This window comes from Chrysochloris asiatica, unplaced genomic scaffold (assembly GCF_000296735.1).
Source record: "Chrysochloris asiatica unplaced genomic scaffold, ChrAsi1.0 scaffold00024, whole genome shotgun sequence".
In the NCBI taxonomy this organism is placed as follows: domain Eukaryota; kingdom Metazoa; phylum Chordata; class Mammalia; order Afrosoricida; family Chrysochloridae; genus Chrysochloris; species Chrysochloris asiatica.
The window spans coordinates 14,807,542-14,825,845 of record NW_006408542.1 but is presented as its reverse complement, the minus strand read 5'-3'; the positions used below and the strand labels follow the sequence as shown (position 1 = coordinate 14,825,845).

The window sequence follows — 18,304 nt, the reverse complement described above, 5'->3', positions numbered from 1 at the left end:
ACAGTTATTCACTATTGAATCTTACAGATCGTATCCCCATCTCCTTTCACCAGACCCATCTAGACAAGATGACAGTTATTCAGTGGGGACTCTTTCTTTCCCCCCACACTCTTAAACTAAGCTCCTTCTTGAAACTTTGTAAGCCATTCACTTCGTGACTGTATTGTCCCCTCATTTTAGATAGCCAATGTCTAAGTTGCCCATCCCTATCTACCCTGTGCACAGAGCAGACAACATTGATACTTGATTTGAAGACTTTTTCCCTCTCTGTTGGTATTTAGAGTAACTACTGCTCTGAGTGTATATAGGTCAGGTTCATCATGAAGATGTATCTTCTGTCACTGTAGCTGTTCCAGTCTGCTTGTCCTTTCTAGTGGGAATGTCTCACTTCACAAGGTTGTAGATGGGACTCAGGATTCAACCTAAGGTCCTATACTCTGTAAAGGCTTTGCATCAGGCCTGTTTCACTGGGCAAGTTGTAGAACCCTGTTCTTCCTCTTTTGTAAGTCTATTTTGGTTTCTTGTGGTAGTGTTTTGTAATTTTCTTTGTATAGGTCCTTTGCTTCTCTGGTTACATTTATTCCCAGATATGTCATCCTTTGCGTGGTTATTGTAAATGGTATTGCTTTCCTAATGTCCTTTTCAGCACTGTCATTGCTACTATAGAGGAATCCAGCTGATTATTGTATGTTGATCTTATACCCTGCCACTTTGCTGAATCTTTCATTGATGTCTAGTAGCTTTTTTTTTTACTGAGTCTTATTTCCTCTTTGCCAATTTGGATGCTTTTAAATTTCCCCATCTTGCTGTATGGTTCTGACTAAGACTTTCAGCACAATATTGAATACGAGTGGTGACAAAGGGTATCCTTGTCTGGTTCCTGTTCACAGAGGGAAGGCTTTCAGTTTCTCTCCATTGAGAGTAATGTAGGTTGTTGATTTTGTATATATGCTCTTGGTTATGTTGAGGAATTTCCTTTCTATTCCTATTCTGTTGAAAGTTTTTATCAGGAATGGATGTTGGATTTTGTCAAATGCCTTTTCTGCATCAATTGATATGATCATGTGGTTCTTTTCCTTTTTCTTATTTATATTGTGGATTGTATTGATTGTTTTTCTAATGTTGAGCCATCCTTGTATCCCTTTTATAAAACCCACTTGATCATGGTGTATTATTTTTTTGATGTGGTGCTGGATTCTGTTGGCTAGGATTTTGTTGAGAATTTTTGTGTTTATGCTCATGAGGGACCAGTCGCTGGAGAAGGAGATCATGTTTGGTAAGGTGGAGGGTCAGAGAAAAAGAGGAAAACCCCCAGTGAGATGGATTGGACAAGTGGCAGCATCAATGGGCTCAAGCATGGCAACAATAGTGAGGTTGACCTAGGATCGGGCAGTGTTTTGTTCTACTGTGCATAAGTTTGCTATGAGTAGGCACTGACTTGATGGCACCTAAAAACAACAACAAATGAGGAATATTGGTCTATAATTTTCTTTCTTAGTGATGTCCTTCCCTGGTTTTGGTATGAGGGTAATTCTGGCTTCATAAAATGTATTAGGAAGTTTTCCATCCTCTTCTATGTTCTGGAAGGATTAGTGGGATAGAAATACTGTCTTCAAATGTCTATAGATCTAAATGGAGTATATGTTGAGGAACAATAGCTTCCCATTTTGATATTTCTGTTTAATAAAAATTTCTTTGATTTTTGTAGCAATGTTTTTTGACTTACTCTTGTATATCCATAAAAGTTTAAATTACTCTTTTTCTTACCTGTTGGCTCGGCACATAAGTGCCCCAATAAAAGTCACAGTTGTATTAATAAGGAAAGGGCAAAATAGACATTTGGTTGGTAACTCATAATGACTGTCATCCTTCTTACCCCATGTTGAACAGTTCACCATGCTGTTTTCAAGATGAGTGACCAATACAGAGAAAAGAAGGAGATAATCAGATCTGCTGTTTGGTTGCATTAGGTACAGTGTCAATGATAGCATCGTTTTTAATTGGTGCTGCTGTGGACACGTTACCCAAGTCATGAAAGCCTGTTTCCAGAAAAAGTAAATGTATGTGGGAGATGGGTTCCACAGTGGCATTGTGGAAGGTCTGAGACAGGTGGAGGTAGTGTTGTTGCTAGCTGTGCTGTTGTTGTTTTGTTGTTAGTGCTGTTGAGTCAGTTCTGACTCATTACGACCCTATATACGATTTCTGAGGAGCAACTAAGTGTGCTGGGAGGCAGTAAATGGAGAGGAAGAGGGAATGGAAATTACAGAATAGAGGAAGGAATCAGCATTTATTAAATGTGCTAGGCATGAAAGCCTTTATGTATATTAGTCATAAAAATCTTACATCAGTGTGCGGTGGCTCCACTTGGTAAGCACTGGGTTGTGAACTGCAAGGGCTGTGGTTTGAGCCCGTCAGTTGCTCTTCATGAGAAAGATGAGTCTTTCTGCTTCCTTGAAGATTTAGAGCTTCAGAAACCCTATGCAGGTTTTCTGTGAGTTGAAACAGACTCAATAGCACTTAACAACAACAACAAAACCTTACCACAACTGTGTTGGATAGGAACTATATTTTTCTCTCTGATTTTGTGAGAGATGGCATAACGATTAAGCGCTCTGTTGCTCACCAAAAGTTTGGTGGTTTGAATCCACCAACCACTCGATGGGAGAAAGATGTGACAATCTACTCCCATCAAGACTGTAGTCTTAGAAACCCCATGGGGCAGTTGTTCTCTGTCCTATGGAGTCTTTATGAGTTGGAATCAATTCAGTGGCATTGGGCTTGTTTTTTATAAATGAAAAAGCTAAGTCTTAGAGAAGGAGCCCTGGTATTGCTGTGGGTTAAGCGTTGGGCTGCTCACTGCAAGTTCAGTGGTTCAAACCCACCAGCTGCTCCAAGGGAGAAAGATAAGGCTGTCTGCTCTATGAAGATTTATAGTCTTGGATCATAAGGAGCAGTTGTATTCTGTCCTGTAAGTTACTGTGAGTCAGAACTGGCTCGATGCCTGTGGGTTTTAAGTCTCAGGGAGGCAAGTCAGTTAACTCACTTGCCCAAGGATTGCTCACCTAGGAAGTAACCAAACTAGGATTTGCTCCCAGGATTGTCTGACTCTGAAACACCTACTCTCCTCTGTGCCAGTGTATCCATTGTCATTTGATATGCTTTCTGCTTTTTCTTTCTTTCTTTTTTTTTTTTTTTACCAAATAGATGACCTCTTACAGACAATTCAAAGTACATCTGGATTAGCTATTATTCTGTTTATTAAAACAATGTTTGATTCACCTGAAAAGATCCCTGATTTGGTAAGCGCATCTCTCTGTTAGAATTGTACTTTAGTAGCTTAAACGTATGTATTAAAAATATAGTAACATGAATTAAAGTAAAATTTGTTTTTTGCTTAGACTATTTTTCTAATGACGGTTTTATGTTGTAATAAGAATATATGTTTATTTTGAAATTCTGAAAATTTGGATAAAGAAAAAAAAAGACAATAACAATTACCTGTAAATTCTTCTCATAAAGATAATTACCATCAACATTTTTTGGGTATATCCTTACAATTTTTTCTAATGTTTGTTCAGTGTAATCTCTCAGGAGTCTTGGTGTGGCACTGTGGGTTAATGAGCTGGACTGCAAAGCTCTTTTGAACTGCCAGATCGATGGTTCAAGCTTACTAGCTACTCACAGGGTTGCTATGGGTTGAAACCAACTCAATGTCATTTAATAACAGCTATAACAATCTCTTATTAATATCATGATGTGTTTTATAATGGTAAACTCATACAGACTCATATGTAGACATGTACATAGTAATAACTCCTTTATAGGTATGTTCTTTGTTTTAAAATATCACCCACATTATGTACTTTGACAGGATGCTATTACAATGAATTGTTCAGTGAATTTGATCCATAGAGAAAGTGTAATTTGGTAATTTAGACTACAATCCTGTATTTAGTAGTAGCAGATTTCTTCCCTCTTACTGTACTGTCTAGAAAATGATTTTAGCCTTCTGCCTGACTTTATGTAAAATGGATGAGCACTGTTCTATGAGATACCATGAAGTAGTTATCATTGGATAAAGTTTAAAAGTTTTATTTCTCAAATTACCACTAAAAAGCCTTAGTCAAACTTTTCCACCTGCAGGTGGTACTCTATCTGTACATTCATATCTACAAAATTGTTTGTATTCATAGATTTTTTTTATTTTAAGGTAATTTTTTCACCTTTGGGATCTGTTATTTTTCCTGAGATATTTTAGGGAAAAAGATATTTTTGGATTTATGTTTTGAAGTAGATCTGAAAAGTTTTAGAGACTGTATGTATTAATTGTGTTGTGTTTCCAGGTTAGCAGTTTGCTTCTGCGTTCAGTAGATTGTAGCAGCATTCCTGAGTGGTTTCTGAGCAGCTGCAGGAGCCTGTGTTGTGCTGAGGTCTCTGGGTCAACTCTCCTGTTCCTGTGTCAGGGAGCACTTGCCATGTTGGACTGGCAGAATGGGAGAATGGGCCCGCATGGGGAGACCTTGCTCTTGGATACTGCACAGGTTTTGTTCACTCTGAGTTCACGGTGAGTTTTCATGCTGCTGTCTCACATTTGAGCTTGAGTTATGTTTTGCTTGTAAGACATAATGAGAAGCATTTAATAGATGGCAATTAAAGCAGTAGACTTAGTAACTCTATAGAAAGGGGTCAGGACAGATTCTCAATTAAAAATGATGTAGGAAATGAAGTGAGTATGAAAGTAGAATAAGAAAAGATAGGATGGTGATGGGAGAGAGAGAATTCTAGGGATTGGTGTAGGTTCGTCTGTACTGAACGTTTTACAAATTAATTTTAACATTCAGTTTCTGGGCTGGTGTTTTTAAAAAAACTAAGCATTTATTTACATATAATGCTTCAGAGCTTATGTAGAATTTATAGGTGATATAGTTTGAGCCACACATCTGATCGACAGGATCAGAAATCTTATTTTGTTGAATGGGTGAAGTGAAGCTAAGAAAAGTAAATATTTAGCTAAGAGCATATTGCAAATAAGAACCCAAACTGGAACCGTAACCTGGATTTTGAACTTCACTTGACTGTACTTTCTGTGTATTTGCTGTACTGACTAAAAGTGATCATGTGCTAAAATGTCAAACCATACATGCAGCTTGATAGTGAGGAGCATGTGGATAAAGAAGGAAAACAACAGTGTTCTAAACTGAGATTTTAGCATGTTGTTTAATTTATATACAGTTAGTAATTATGTCTATCGTAAAGGAATTTTATAATTATGTTTTATAGGTATATCATTTACGTACTGTGCAATATGCCCATTTAAAGTGGTTTTCTATATTCACAATTCTGTAACCATTGCAATTATAGAACATATTTGTCGCCCCCAAAAAGAACTCTCATACCCATTAGCAATCTCTCTCCCATTTCTCCCTAATCCTCCCACCCCTGGACCCTCATTATGTTTTTTATTTAACAAAAATTTGTTTTCATTATGGTAAACATATACAGAACACAACATTTACTATTTCAGTGATGCTCGCCTGTACAGATCAGTGACATTAAATATGTTCATCTTGTTCAACCTTGAATGCTACCAGGTTTTTCCATCACCCTTAACAGAAGCTTATTGTCCCCTAATTGTTTCGTTTCTTTTTCCTTCTCCTTCCCACTTGGTAACCTTGGTAACCACTAATAAACTTTGATCTCTATGTACTTGCCTATTCCAGATATTTCTTATAAGTGGAAACATGCACTATTTATCCTTTTGTGATTGACATTTCATTCAGCATAGTGTTTTCAGGGTTCCTGCTTAATAAGCACATAATATAATAAGCATGTATGATATGAGGCCTTCGTTTCTCTTTGTGGCTGAATGATACTCCATTGTTAAAGAAGATTGAGTATACCAGGGACTGCCAGAAGTGCAAGCCAATCTGTCTTGGAATAAGTACAGGCAGAATGTTCCTTACAAGGGAGGATATATTATAAGAAGGAACCAGTCCCTGGAGAAGGACACCAGGGTTGGTAAAGTAAAGCATCAGTGAAAAAGAGGAAGACTCTCAATTATATGGATTGACACCTTGGCTACAAAACTGGCTCAAACCTAGAAACAAATGTGAGCATGGCACAGGATTGGGCAGTGTTTCCTTTTGTTGTAGGATTCACTGTGAGTCACAGTCGACTTGATGACACCTAAAAATAACAAGATACAGTGCTGGAACATGAGCTCCTCATATTGGAGGCCTCAAAATACAACTGGGGAAGAGTTGCCTCCTCAAAATACCGTGATGATGTGAATGAAGTAAAGCTTTTGGGACCTTCATTTGTTGATAGGGCACAACTCAAAATGAGGAGAAATAGCTGTAAACATTCATTAATAATTAGAACATGGAATGTACAAAGTTTGAATCTAGAAAATTGGAAGTTGTCAAAAATGAAATGAAAAGCATAAAGATAGATATTGGAGGCATTTGTAACCTGAGATGGACTGGTATCTATTTTGAATCAGTTAGGCATATGGTTTACTATGCTGGGAATGACGAATTGAAGAGGAATGGTATTACATTTATCATCAAAAAGAACATTTCAAGATCTATCTTGAAGAACAGTGCTGTCTGTGATAGGATAATGCCCATAGGCCTATAAGGAAGACCAGTTAATACCAGTATAACTCAAATTTCCCACCAACCACTGCCAGTGATGATGAAATTGAAGAATTTTACCAACTTCTTCAGTCTGAAATTGATTAAACATGCAATCAAGATGTATTGATAATCATTAGTTATTGGAATGCCAAGGTTGGCAACAAAGAGGAAGGGTCAGTAGTTGGAAAATACGGTCTTGGTTGTAGAAATGATGCTGGAGATTTCATGATAGAATTTTACAAGACTATTGACTTTTTCATTGCAAATACCTTTTTAAATAACATAAAAGATGATTATACACATGGACCTGGTCTGGTGGAACACACATAAATCAAATTGACTTTAATAGATAGAAGAAAACTCAATGTCATCAGCCAAAACAAAACCAGGGACTGAGCAAGTGTCATCAATTGCTTATATGCAAGTGCAGGCTGAAGCTGAGGAAATTCAAAGAAGTCCTTGAGAGCCAAAATATGACCTTGAACATATCCCACCTGAATTTAGAGATTATCTGAAGAACAGATTTGATGCATTAGTAAAGACTGAACACTGAAAGAGTTGTAGGATGACATCATGAACATCATACAGGAGGAAAGTAAAGATCATTAAGAAGACAAGACAGAAAGAAAATAACCAAATGGATGTCAGAAGAAACTCTGAAACTTGCTCTCCAAAGTAGAAATGCTAAAGCAAATGAAGAAGTGAGGAGGTAATTGAACTGAACAGAAAATTCCAAAGGGCAGCTTAAGAAGACAAAGTCAAGTATTATAATGAAATGTGCAAATACCTGAAGTTAGAAAACCAAAAGGGAAGATCACACTCAGCATTTCTCAAGCTGAGAAAACTGAAGAAAAAATTCAAGCCTTAACTGGCAACATTGAAGATTTGGCAAAATAAGTTGCCCTGGTAGCATAGTGGGGTACAAGTCGGGCTGCTAACTGCATGGTCAGCAATTTGAATGCACCAGCTGCTCCATGATAGAATGATGAGGCTTTCTGCTTCTGTAAAGATTTGCAGCCTTGGAAACCCTATGCAGGGTCGCTATGAGTTGGAACTGACTCCATGGCACATCACCACCACCACCATGGGCAAAATATTGAATGATGCAGAAAGAATCAACAAAAGATGGAAGGAATACATAAAAACTGTACCAAAAAGAAATGGCCAATGTTAAACTGTTTCAAGAGGAAGCATATGAGCAATTGCTGGTGGTAGTGATGGAAGAAGTCTAAGCTGCCCTGAAGGCATTAGCAAAACACAGGGCTCCAGAAATTGATGGAATACAAATTGAAATCTTTCAACAAACCGATATAGCACTGGAGCCAGTCAATCATCTATGTCAAGAAATTTGGAAGATAGCTGCCTATCCATCGAATTGGCAGAGATGCATATATGTGCCCATTCCAAAGAGAGGAAATAGAATTTCCAACGTAATGTGCAAATGATTGCATGAGTAAAATTTTGCTAAAGATAATTTAAAAACGGTTGCAATTAGTATATTGACCGGAACCTGCAAGAGGTTCAAGCCAGATTGAGAAGAGGACATGGAATAAGGAGGGATATTATTAGACTTTCTGAATACTCTTTATAGTTGAATTTAAAAAATCTAAATAATTATGGAATTAGATTTCTTTCTCTGGCCAGTTTATAGTAAATGTGGTTTAACGTGGCTTTTTTTTTTTTACTTCTTTTCTTTTCTTTTTAGAATCAAAGAATCAACTTTGGAAATGTTTCTGTCTAGAATCTTGGCATCTTGGACCAGTTCAGCCATATGTGTCCTTGAATCAAGTTCTCCTAGCCTAAAGAACAGTCTGAATGGGAATTCAAACATAGCTGAGAGACTTTTGGAATATGTCTATACCCACTGGGAACATCCATTGGATGCTCTGAGACACCAAACCAAAACTATATTCAACAATCTGCTCCAAATGCACCAACTCACTGTGGAAGGGACAGATTTGGTCACTGATCCTTTCTTTTTGGGACTAACTGAGAGCCTTCTGCAGTTGGAATGGCATGTTAAAGGAAAGTACATGTGCCTTGGTTGTTTGGTAGAATGTATAGGAATTGAGCGTATTTTGGCAGTAGAGAAGACTATTCCATCTCAAATTTTAGACGTGATGGGGGACCAGTCATTGGTTCCTTATGCAAGTGATCTCTTGGAAACTATGTTTAAAAATCATAAGAATCATTTGAAATCCCTGGCTGTTGACAGTACTTGGATTGACCAGTTGCATGAAACTTGGATTTCTCCTCTACTTTTTATAATGTGTGAAGGAAGCCTAGATCAGAAATCTTATGTGATTGATTACTACTTGCCAAAACTATTAAATTGCAGCCCTGAAAGTTTAAGCTACATGGTAAAGATTCTTCAGTCTTCTACTGATGCTAAGCTTGGTAAGAAAATTAATATTTGTTTCAGTAATTTCTATTTATGATGTTTAAATGAGGAGACTAACTAGGTAGATAGATGTTGACTATATTCAAGTTTAAATATTATCACTTTTGTAAATAAAATGAAGGATATTACGGATGAAGGGTCAAAATTGAAATGATTGCTCATGTATATAACTGAATAGAGTTTTTTGGCTCAAGGCATTTCTATAATCTAAGGTGTGATTACAGTTGATTATAAAGTTTTCTATATTGTTGTTGATAAGTGCCATCTAGTCAATTCCAACCCACAGCGACCCTGTATAGGGTTTCCAAGGAGCAGCTGGTAAATTTGAACCACCGACTTTGCAGTTTAAACGACTTTGCACTCGGATATATTAGCCCAACAGTGCCACACCAGGACACTAGGTTTTAATTAATTTTCTATTACATTTTGTTGTCAGACTATAAGTTTGTGTATTTTATATAATTTGCCTGTTCACATGATATGAAGAGTAATTAGAAACCATGTTGGACAAGGCTTAAGACAGGCAAATTGACAGTAGCAAATTTTTCTGTTTAGGGAAAAAGCACAATTTGAAGACCCAAACGCAAGAAACAACAGCCTAAGCATTTAGTATAGGAGCAAACTTATGTTTGAAATTCAGTGATCTTTAAGGAATTGTTATATTAAAATTCGATTCAGATTCAACAATTAATGTGTAAAATAGTGATCCTGTTAGAATTTCACTGGACATTTAAAAACATGACAGAGCAGGAATATAGTAGTCTATAGAAAATTTGAAAAAATATTTCTAGCTAAAATAATTAAAGCACTCAGAATTTTTAAGACTAACATAAAATATCTGGAGAGTTTGATTCCTGTATACAAAAATGAGCCACTAGTTAGAATTTTTAACAGCAGTTGTTCTTGGCGTTTTGAGAAGTCTACTAAAGTTCAGAATCTGTAAATCCATTCCATGGGGTCAAGGACAGCAACTCAAACTCACCAGCCACTCCTAGGAAACCCTGTACTGGGTTGATATGAGTTGGAACCTACTTGAAGGTACTTAACAACAACAAAATTCATTGTGATGTAAAATGAAACAAAACCTTTTATAGGTAAGTCCATTGGACTCTTAGCATCCCTGTAGGAGAGAATGGAACTGTCCCCATAGAGTTTACAAAGCTCCTGGAAACCCTTTACAGGGTCTCTATGAGTCTGAATTGACTCCACGACAGTTAACAAAAACAACAACAACCACCTTTAAACAACAACCGTCTGTCTTTATGGACTGCCACATCATTTTCCTACAGAGTAGCTGCTGGGTTCGAACTGCTGACCTTTTGATTAGCAGCTAGCTGAGTGCTTTCCCACCAGGAAACCACTGTCCCCCCAGGGCTCCTATTCTGAAAGCAGGCCACCTTTATTTTTATTTGAAGGTGCTGGTGAGCCAGATCTTCTGTCTCCTTAACAATACTAATGTCCTAGCCTCTCAAAACATCAGCTTCATTGTGTATAGATTATTATTCCTCTGGACAGTGGAAATCACTGAATATTCCTTTTGTTTCCTTTCTTAGTATGAAGCAGTAACTGTGAAGAGGGTCAGAGATGTTTTTTCTATTTTTGATTAAAAACCATTATAGTCTTTACTAATTTTAATATTTCTCTACCTGATGATTTTCCTGTTTCATTTTCTAAGTGTCAAGGAGAAAGTGAAGACATTAACAAATAAGTTGATATCTTTAAGTTAGTAAAAGAATTATGCTTATTTGAACTGTTATTAAGTCATTTATAATCATGATTATTTCATAATAGGTACTTGAACTCATGTTAGAATTTAATTTAAAATGTGATTTTTATTTTTCGAAATTGAATGGAAGTTAGAAACATGAAGATCCAGCTACTGAGAGTTTTAGCAGCTATTGCATAGCATGGTGATGATCTTTGTTATTGTGCCTTCTGGACAAGAGCCCTCTTTTCCCTCTTCAGGGTCTTGTAATAACACAGGGGCTCTGGGAGCACTGATGGCATGTCTGCGAACAGCTCGAGCTCATGGGCATCTGCAGTCTGCAACTGATACCTGGGAGAGCCTTGTGTCCAGTGCAAGAATAAAGCAAGGCTTAATTCATCAGCACTCCCAGGTAAGTCAGCATTGTAATTGGGCGTTCATATGGTCAGTAGTGCCTTCATTCATTCATTCATCCATTTGGCATCGCAGTATAGAAGCGCCTACATTGTGCCCAGCACTATTTTCAGAGGGTCCTTGAAGAGGACGGTTGGAAAGTATCGAGTGTAAACCCCACACTGAGGCTATTTACAGTTCAGTTTTGTTGTTGTTGTTGCTAAGTGTAGTTGATTTGGTTCCAACCCATAGCGACTCTGGTAGCATAATGGAAGAATAGTCGCACTGGACTGTAATCCCAGCGCTAATCTTGTGGAATTACAGAGCAGTCAATCATAGAAAAGGACTCCTGGTGTGACGCTGTGGGTTAATGCGCCAGACTGCAAAGTTGTTTGAACTACAAGGTCAGCAGTTCAAGCTCACCAGCTACTCCTTGGAAACCCTATACAGGGTCGCTATGGGTCAGAATGGACTTGATGGCACTTAACAACAACATCAACAAAATCATAGAAAGGAGCTCTGGTAGTGTAGTGGTTATGAATTGGGCTGCTGACCTCAAGGTCAGCAGTTCGAAACTATGAGTGGTTCTACAGGAGAAAGATGTGGCTTTCTGTTCCTGTAAAGATTTACAGCCTCGGAAACCCTATATAGGTCACTATGAATTGGAACTGACTCCAGGGCACCACACAACCACCACCACCATAGGGTTTCCAAGGCTGGTGAATTTGAACTTCCAACCTTGCGCATTAACCCACAACACCACAGCAGTTCAGTAGAGGGCTGCTAACTGAAAGGAAACCCTTTACAGGGTCTCTATGGCACTTACCAACAAAAGAGGAGGTTCAAAAACTTGCATGAAATATCTGGTGCAAATGTGCCTTGGCATGTGCAGAAGGACTTGGGAGACTTATGAGAAGAGAGTGATTAGAGTAGGTTGAGGTTGACTAGAAAGTAAAAGGTGTGATCAGAGGAGTGGATGAATTGAAGCAGCATGCAAATTAAGTGGAAGGACACAAATAAAGGTCTACAGGAGGGTTAAAGAATCCTGTTGTGGCCCTCTAGGATAAGTACTGGGCAGCCAACCACAAGATTAGTAGTTCAGATCCACCAGCTGTTCCTTAGAAATCCTATGCAGGTTCGCTATGACTTAGAACCTAATGGAAGGCACTTAACAAAAACAACAGGAGGAGTAAGGACATTGTATTAGAAGGAGTGGAGGAATGCCCAGTTTCTCAAAGGCTGCAGTACTAGACTGAAGATAATCAGGTTTCATTCAGTGGGTAACTGGGAACCAGAGCTACTGTGTCTTTAGCGGGACCAAATGGGAACACCTACAAACCAGGAGATCAGTTAGAAGTGCCTGGCAGTAATTCAAGAGGGTGGTGATGAGGTTGTGGGGTAAAGTGGTCACTGACAAAAAAAAAAGCAGAAAAAAAAAACAAAAAACAAAAAACTGGGCAAGACTATGGAAGAAGAATCTTTAAGGTTGTTGACTTTTATAAATATCTAATGCATACACCTAGAGTCCTGGTTTGTCATTTAAAGGATAAGCACTGGACTGCAAGGTTGGTGGTCCAACCCACCCGCCTTGAGAAACCCTATATGGGGCCACTATGAATTGGAACTGACTATGCAACAATATGTACACTTAATTAAATAATTTTATAGGACATAACTCAGAGTCTTTGAGATTAGAGCACCTTTATTTAGATGGGTGAATTGAGCTTTAATCCTCCCATACCCTTTTGCAGACTTAGAAATAATTAAATGTTTCAACTGGTATATCTCATTGCTGTCGAGTCAAATCGAACAGTAACTGTTTCTGAGGCTGTGAATCTTTATGGGAACAGAAAGCCTCAGCTTTCTCCTGTGGAGCAGCTGGTGGGATTGAACTGCCGAACCTGAGTTAATAGTCCAGTGCTTATCCTAGAATGCCTTTGGGTTCCTTTCAAGAGGTTTTGTGATGATTGTGTTCTGTGGAGTTGGTTCTGACTCATAAGAGACCCTGTATAGGGTTTCTGAATCTAAAATCTTTATGGGAGCAGAGAGTCTCATCTTTCTTCCACAGAGTGAGTGGTACTTTAGAACTGTTGTCCTTTAGCAGCCCAACGTGTAACCCAACATGCTCCCAGGGCTCTTCAAATGGTCTAGAGTACACTTATTTCATTGGAAATTTACATTTTATTTCTTGATATTTTAGGTACGGATAGATACTTTAGGCTTGCTGTGTGAAAGTAATCGAAGTACAGAAATGGTTTCCACAGAAGAAATGCAGCTGATTCAGTTCTTCATTACATACAATCTTAATAACCAGTCTCCAGGAGTACGGCAACAGATCTGTTCTCTTCTTAAAAAGGTAGAAATATTGGGCTGGGTACTGAATCATTAGGAAAGTGGTGAATTCTGCTCTAAAAATGATCTTTTCAAAGAGCTCAGAATTTGGATGATTGGGCTTGACTGTGATATTGGACCACCATACGTCTTCAGATGGTCTTTCTAAGACATGATGATAGAAACCATGAGTAGGATTTCTGAAGCTGTAAATATTTACAGGAGCAGAAAGCCTCATCTTTCTCCTGCAGAATGGCCGGTAGTTTCCAACTGTTGACCTGGAAGTTCACAGCCAGACTCATAGCCACTGTACTACCAGAGCTCCTTTCTCTAATTTACTGCTCTGTAAATCCACAAGGTTAGCTCTGGGATTACAGTCCAGTGTGGACCGTTCTTCCTCTGTGGTGAAGTAAATGGACCTCTTGCTATTTGTTTTGAAGACAAAAAATTAAGTTTTGTAGTCCTCAGGGCATAAGCTGATTTAAGAACATGTTTTTTTTTAAAAGGAGGAAGGAAGCCCTTTTGCATTTTTATGGTTTCTTTAAGCACCTCATGAAAGAGTCATTGTTGAATAAATCCAAGTTTACTTGATCACAAAGCACATTTATGGGCTGAAGGATTGGTATGGAGATGAGTACATCATCTGTAGGTTGGAGCTGATTTAAAGGAAATCGGAAAGCTCTGTGCTGGAATGACTATACTCTGGTTCATAGTGATACTTGCTTTTTTTTTTAAAAATAACAAATGTTAATGGTCTTTCAAAATGAAATGGCATAAAATGCTAAGAGTTTAAAAACCAGTATATTCCTTACTTGAAGTTGTAAACTTCCTTTGCCTTTCAGGCTACCAGTTAAGTTCAGTGTGACTCATATATGCTTCATTTTTCTTTTTCTCAAAAGTTGTTCTGTAGGATACAGGAAAGTTCTCAGGTACTTTATAAATTGGAGCAAAGTATGTCCAAACATGAACCAGTGAATGAGTTACCCAGACAACACCCTTCTCTTTCTTTACAGCAATATAAGGTAGGTGATTATTTCTAGACATATAGATTTTTAAGAAACTCAAAACAGTTATAAACATTAAAAGAACAGAAATGGAGGTCTCCTGGGCACTACTGTTCTTTTTCCTTTAATCTGGGTTCTCCATATTCCTTCTGATGTTTTTCGGCATGTTTCTTGTTAATAGCCTGAGGTAGGGGAACCAGTGTTGGATTCGAACTCTGCTACTGAATGCTTTTACTGGGCTATCTCAGTAATTTACAATTTGTGGACTGAATGAATTTAGTAGTTTATTTATTTAACAACCTGAAGTCTTCTATGTCACTCAGGGTAGAACATGTCTGGATCTGGATTTGCTTCCTCTTTTGATTAATATGAGTTTGTTGTTGTTAAGTGCTGTTGAGTTGGTTCTGACCCATAATGACCCTGTATAGCGTTTCCAAGGAGCGACTAGTAAATTTGAACCACTGACCTTACGATTTAAACCAACCTTGTGGTCAACTGCTTATCTTACAGCACTATACCAGGACCCAGATCTGTTTAATATTAGTGACTTCTGATCCATGATCCAGTTTTGAAGGTTCTTGTCCGCCCTGTTTTGGAGTGAGCTCAGAGTGGGATTGAGTTTCAGGACACTATGTTCATGGGCTAGATGAGGTGTCAAGTACAACTGCTCCAGCCTGGACCAGTGTTCATGCTAACAACCCTTTCCTTCAACTTCTGTACAACAGAACAAGTTTTCCATAGGGTGTGTTGTTACGTGCTGTTGAGTTGGCTCTAACCCGTAGTGACCCTATATATAGCAAAATGAATCACCACCTGGTCCTGCACCATCTTTATAATTACTGCTACGCTTGAGTCCATTGTTGCTGCTGCTGTGCCAAGCCATCTTGTTGGGTGTCTCCATCTTTCTGTCTGTTCCTCCACTTTACCAAGCATGATGTCTTTCTACAGGGACTGGTCTCTCCTGACATGTCCGAAATATGAGAGACAAAGTTTGGCCGTCCTGGCTTCTAAGGAGCTTTCTGGTTGTACCTCTTCGAATACAGATTTGTGTGGTCTTAACTCAAATGCATCAATTCTTCTGTGGTCTTCCTTAATTGTTGTCCAACTTTCACATGCATATGAACTTAGGTCAGGTGCACTTTAGTCCTCAAACTGACATCTTTGCTACTGAACACTTTAAACAAGTCTTGTGCAGCAGATTTGCCCAACGCATATGTCATTTGGTTTCTTGATGGCTGTTTCCATGATTGTTGATTGTGGATCTAAGCAAATGAGGTCTTTGACAACTTCAATTTTCTCTCCATTTATCGTGATATTATTTATTGGTCCAATGTTGAGGATTTTTGTTTTCTTCAAATGGAGATGCAACACATACCGAAGGCTGTGGTCTTTTATCTTCATCAGTAAATATTTTAAATCCTCTTTGTTTTTTAGCAAGCAAGATTTTATCATCTAATCTAGTTTTTCACAAGCAGACTTTTAATTCCTCCCAAGGCCCAAATCTATTTTATCTCATTTAAGGAAACAAGTATACAACATTGATACATTTGAACCATGATATCCTCACTACTTAACTGTAAATATTAATATAGGTGTGGCTGGCCTTGGTTATCAATTTTGAATTTAAAGGCAAAACATCATCTAAAGAATATTGCTATCAGAAATTCAGCTTCCCCTTTGAAAAATCCCAACTCGGAAGATTAGAAAGTCACAGAATAAATTTAAGGATATAGATTTAGTTTCCAATTATACCACATATTAACTGACTGACTTTATGGGACTCCTCAGCTATACAGTGGAATTAATTAGTTAATTACTAATTAGTTTATAAGGGAGAAAACTCCTTATAAACTATAAATCACCCTAAAGTGACAGCCATTTTTTAGCTTCTTTTTGATCGTTGGCTAGATTTAAGAAAACATGTTTTCTGCTTTTTTAATTAATTTTTTTTTGCAAAGGGTAAGGTGATATTTATGAAATCTCAGGTACTTGGATTCAGGTTCTGAATGTTCATGTATGGGCAATCCTTAGCGTATGTATGAGATTCATTAGTGTGTCTCTAAGTGGAATTTGTAGGCAATTTGGAACAGGTGCTTACGGTTCTTATCTTAGCCTTTACTCTAGTGCAAGAAAAGGCTCAAAGCCTTTTCAATGATTTAAAAAAAGCTAAATGTGCAGCCAGTAAAGATGAATGTTTTGCATATAGAGATTGGCTCAGTCATGTCATCTTTGCATCTTTGCATTTACGTAACATTAAAGGGCAGGTATACGTTGTCTGTAAATCAGTTAGTTGTTCATAGTCAGGGGACTTACTGTTTATATGATTTCTCAGTTTTGCTTGTGAATATCTACTTTTTGAAAATTTGTCTTCGAGTCTTAATCTGAGTCCATTTTATGATATCAGTGGTTTTTGATATTGTCTCCCAACTTGGTTTTTGGAGGTTGTGACCTTTGTACCGTCTCATCGCTGTCGTCATTGTACCATTCATAGGTTCAGTGCCTGTCAGTGAACTAGGTGCTGGAAGAAAAGTCAAGGTGACTAATCGGAAATGACATTTTCTCGTCTAATGAAGGCGAGATCTGGTGTAGTGCTGTAGATTAAACACTGGACTGTAAACTTCAAGGTTGGTTGTTCAAACCCACTGTCATTCCTTGAGAACCCTATACAGGGTTGTTGTGAGTTGGAACTGACTTAGTGGCACTTAACAACAACAACAATCTAATGCAGGAGTTTATTTCATACTTAATCTGTTGCTGTCGAGTTGATTCTGACTTGTGGACCCTGGAGGACAAGGTAGAACTGCTCCATGGTTTCCAAGGCTGTCAACTTTACAGAAGCAGACTGCCATACCGTCCTCTTGCAGAGTGGTGGTGGTTTTGAAACACTGATTGTTAGCAGCCAACCACTTAACCACTGTGTTACCTGGAATCCTTACTTCATACTTGAATAACTAGTATAAATAGTTGGAGTACTTTTGAATTTATAAATGCTGTCATTTAGTATTTAATAACAAAACTGTGAGGTAGACATTATTATCTTCACTTAATAATAGGGAAAAATGAAGCTTAGGAAAAATTTAGTAACCTGCCAAGGTCATTCAGCTAATAAGTAAAGGTAGAGAGGTAGGATTCAAATCCCGATGTACTCTTGACTCCAATATCCAAATATTTTTTTCCTTTAGCACAGGTTTAAATGAAGGCTTAGATCTAAGAAAATACAAGGTATATTTGAAATGATGAATTCACTGGTGTGAATGACATGTAAGATACTTGGCATTGAGTTGTGAGAAGTGAAGCTAGAAAATCAGGTTGGGAGTAGGTAGTATAGAGTTTTGAACGCTAGGCCTAGTTGTTTGAAAGCCTCTTTGTTGTTAGATATCGTCCAATCAGTTCCATGGTCCCACCTGACAACATGTCCAAAGTACCAGAGGTGAAGTCTCGCCAGTCTCACTTTGAAGGAGCATTCTGGCTGTAATTCTTCGATGATCAATTTGTTTGTTCTTCTGGCAGTCCGTGGTACTTTCAGTATTCTTTTCTGACATCCTAATTTAAACGTATTGAATCTTTTATGGTCCTGCTTATTCATTGTCCAACTTTCACATTATATGAAGTGATTTGAGATACTATGACTTGAGCCAGGAGCACCTATGTCCTTTACGTGCATCTTTGCTCGTGAAGTACAAGCAAACATCTTTTTTTTTTTTTTAATTAAAGGTTTTTATTGTGGATTGAGTAAAAGTTTACAGGGCACATCATCAGTTTCACATTCAACAATTCATATAACTTGTTTCATTACATTGATTATAATCCCCTCCATATACCATCAGTTAAA

At 37.9% G+C, this 18,304-nt stretch overlaps 1 protein-coding gene across 1 annotated transcript in view; it reads left to right on the top strand.

The window, feature by feature from the left end:
* The window catches only part of THADA (thyroid adenoma associated), a 576,653-nt gene that overhangs the window by 19,030 nt on the left and 539,319 nt on the right, over window positions 1-18,304 (top strand). The window contains exons 8-13 of the mRNA XM_006839404.1: window positions 3,205-3,299; window positions 4,344-4,564; window positions 8,344-9,031; window positions 10,974-11,156; window positions 13,338-13,493; window positions 14,368-14,490. Of these exons, the coding sequence (XP_006839467.1) occupies window positions 3,205-3,299; window positions 4,344-4,564; window positions 8,344-9,031; window positions 10,974-11,156; window positions 13,338-13,493; window positions 14,368-14,490 (1,466 nt within the window). The remainder of the gene's footprint in view (window positions 1-3,204; window positions 3,300-4,343; window positions 4,565-8,343; window positions 9,032-10,973; window positions 11,157-13,337; window positions 13,494-14,367; window positions 14,491-18,304) is intronic.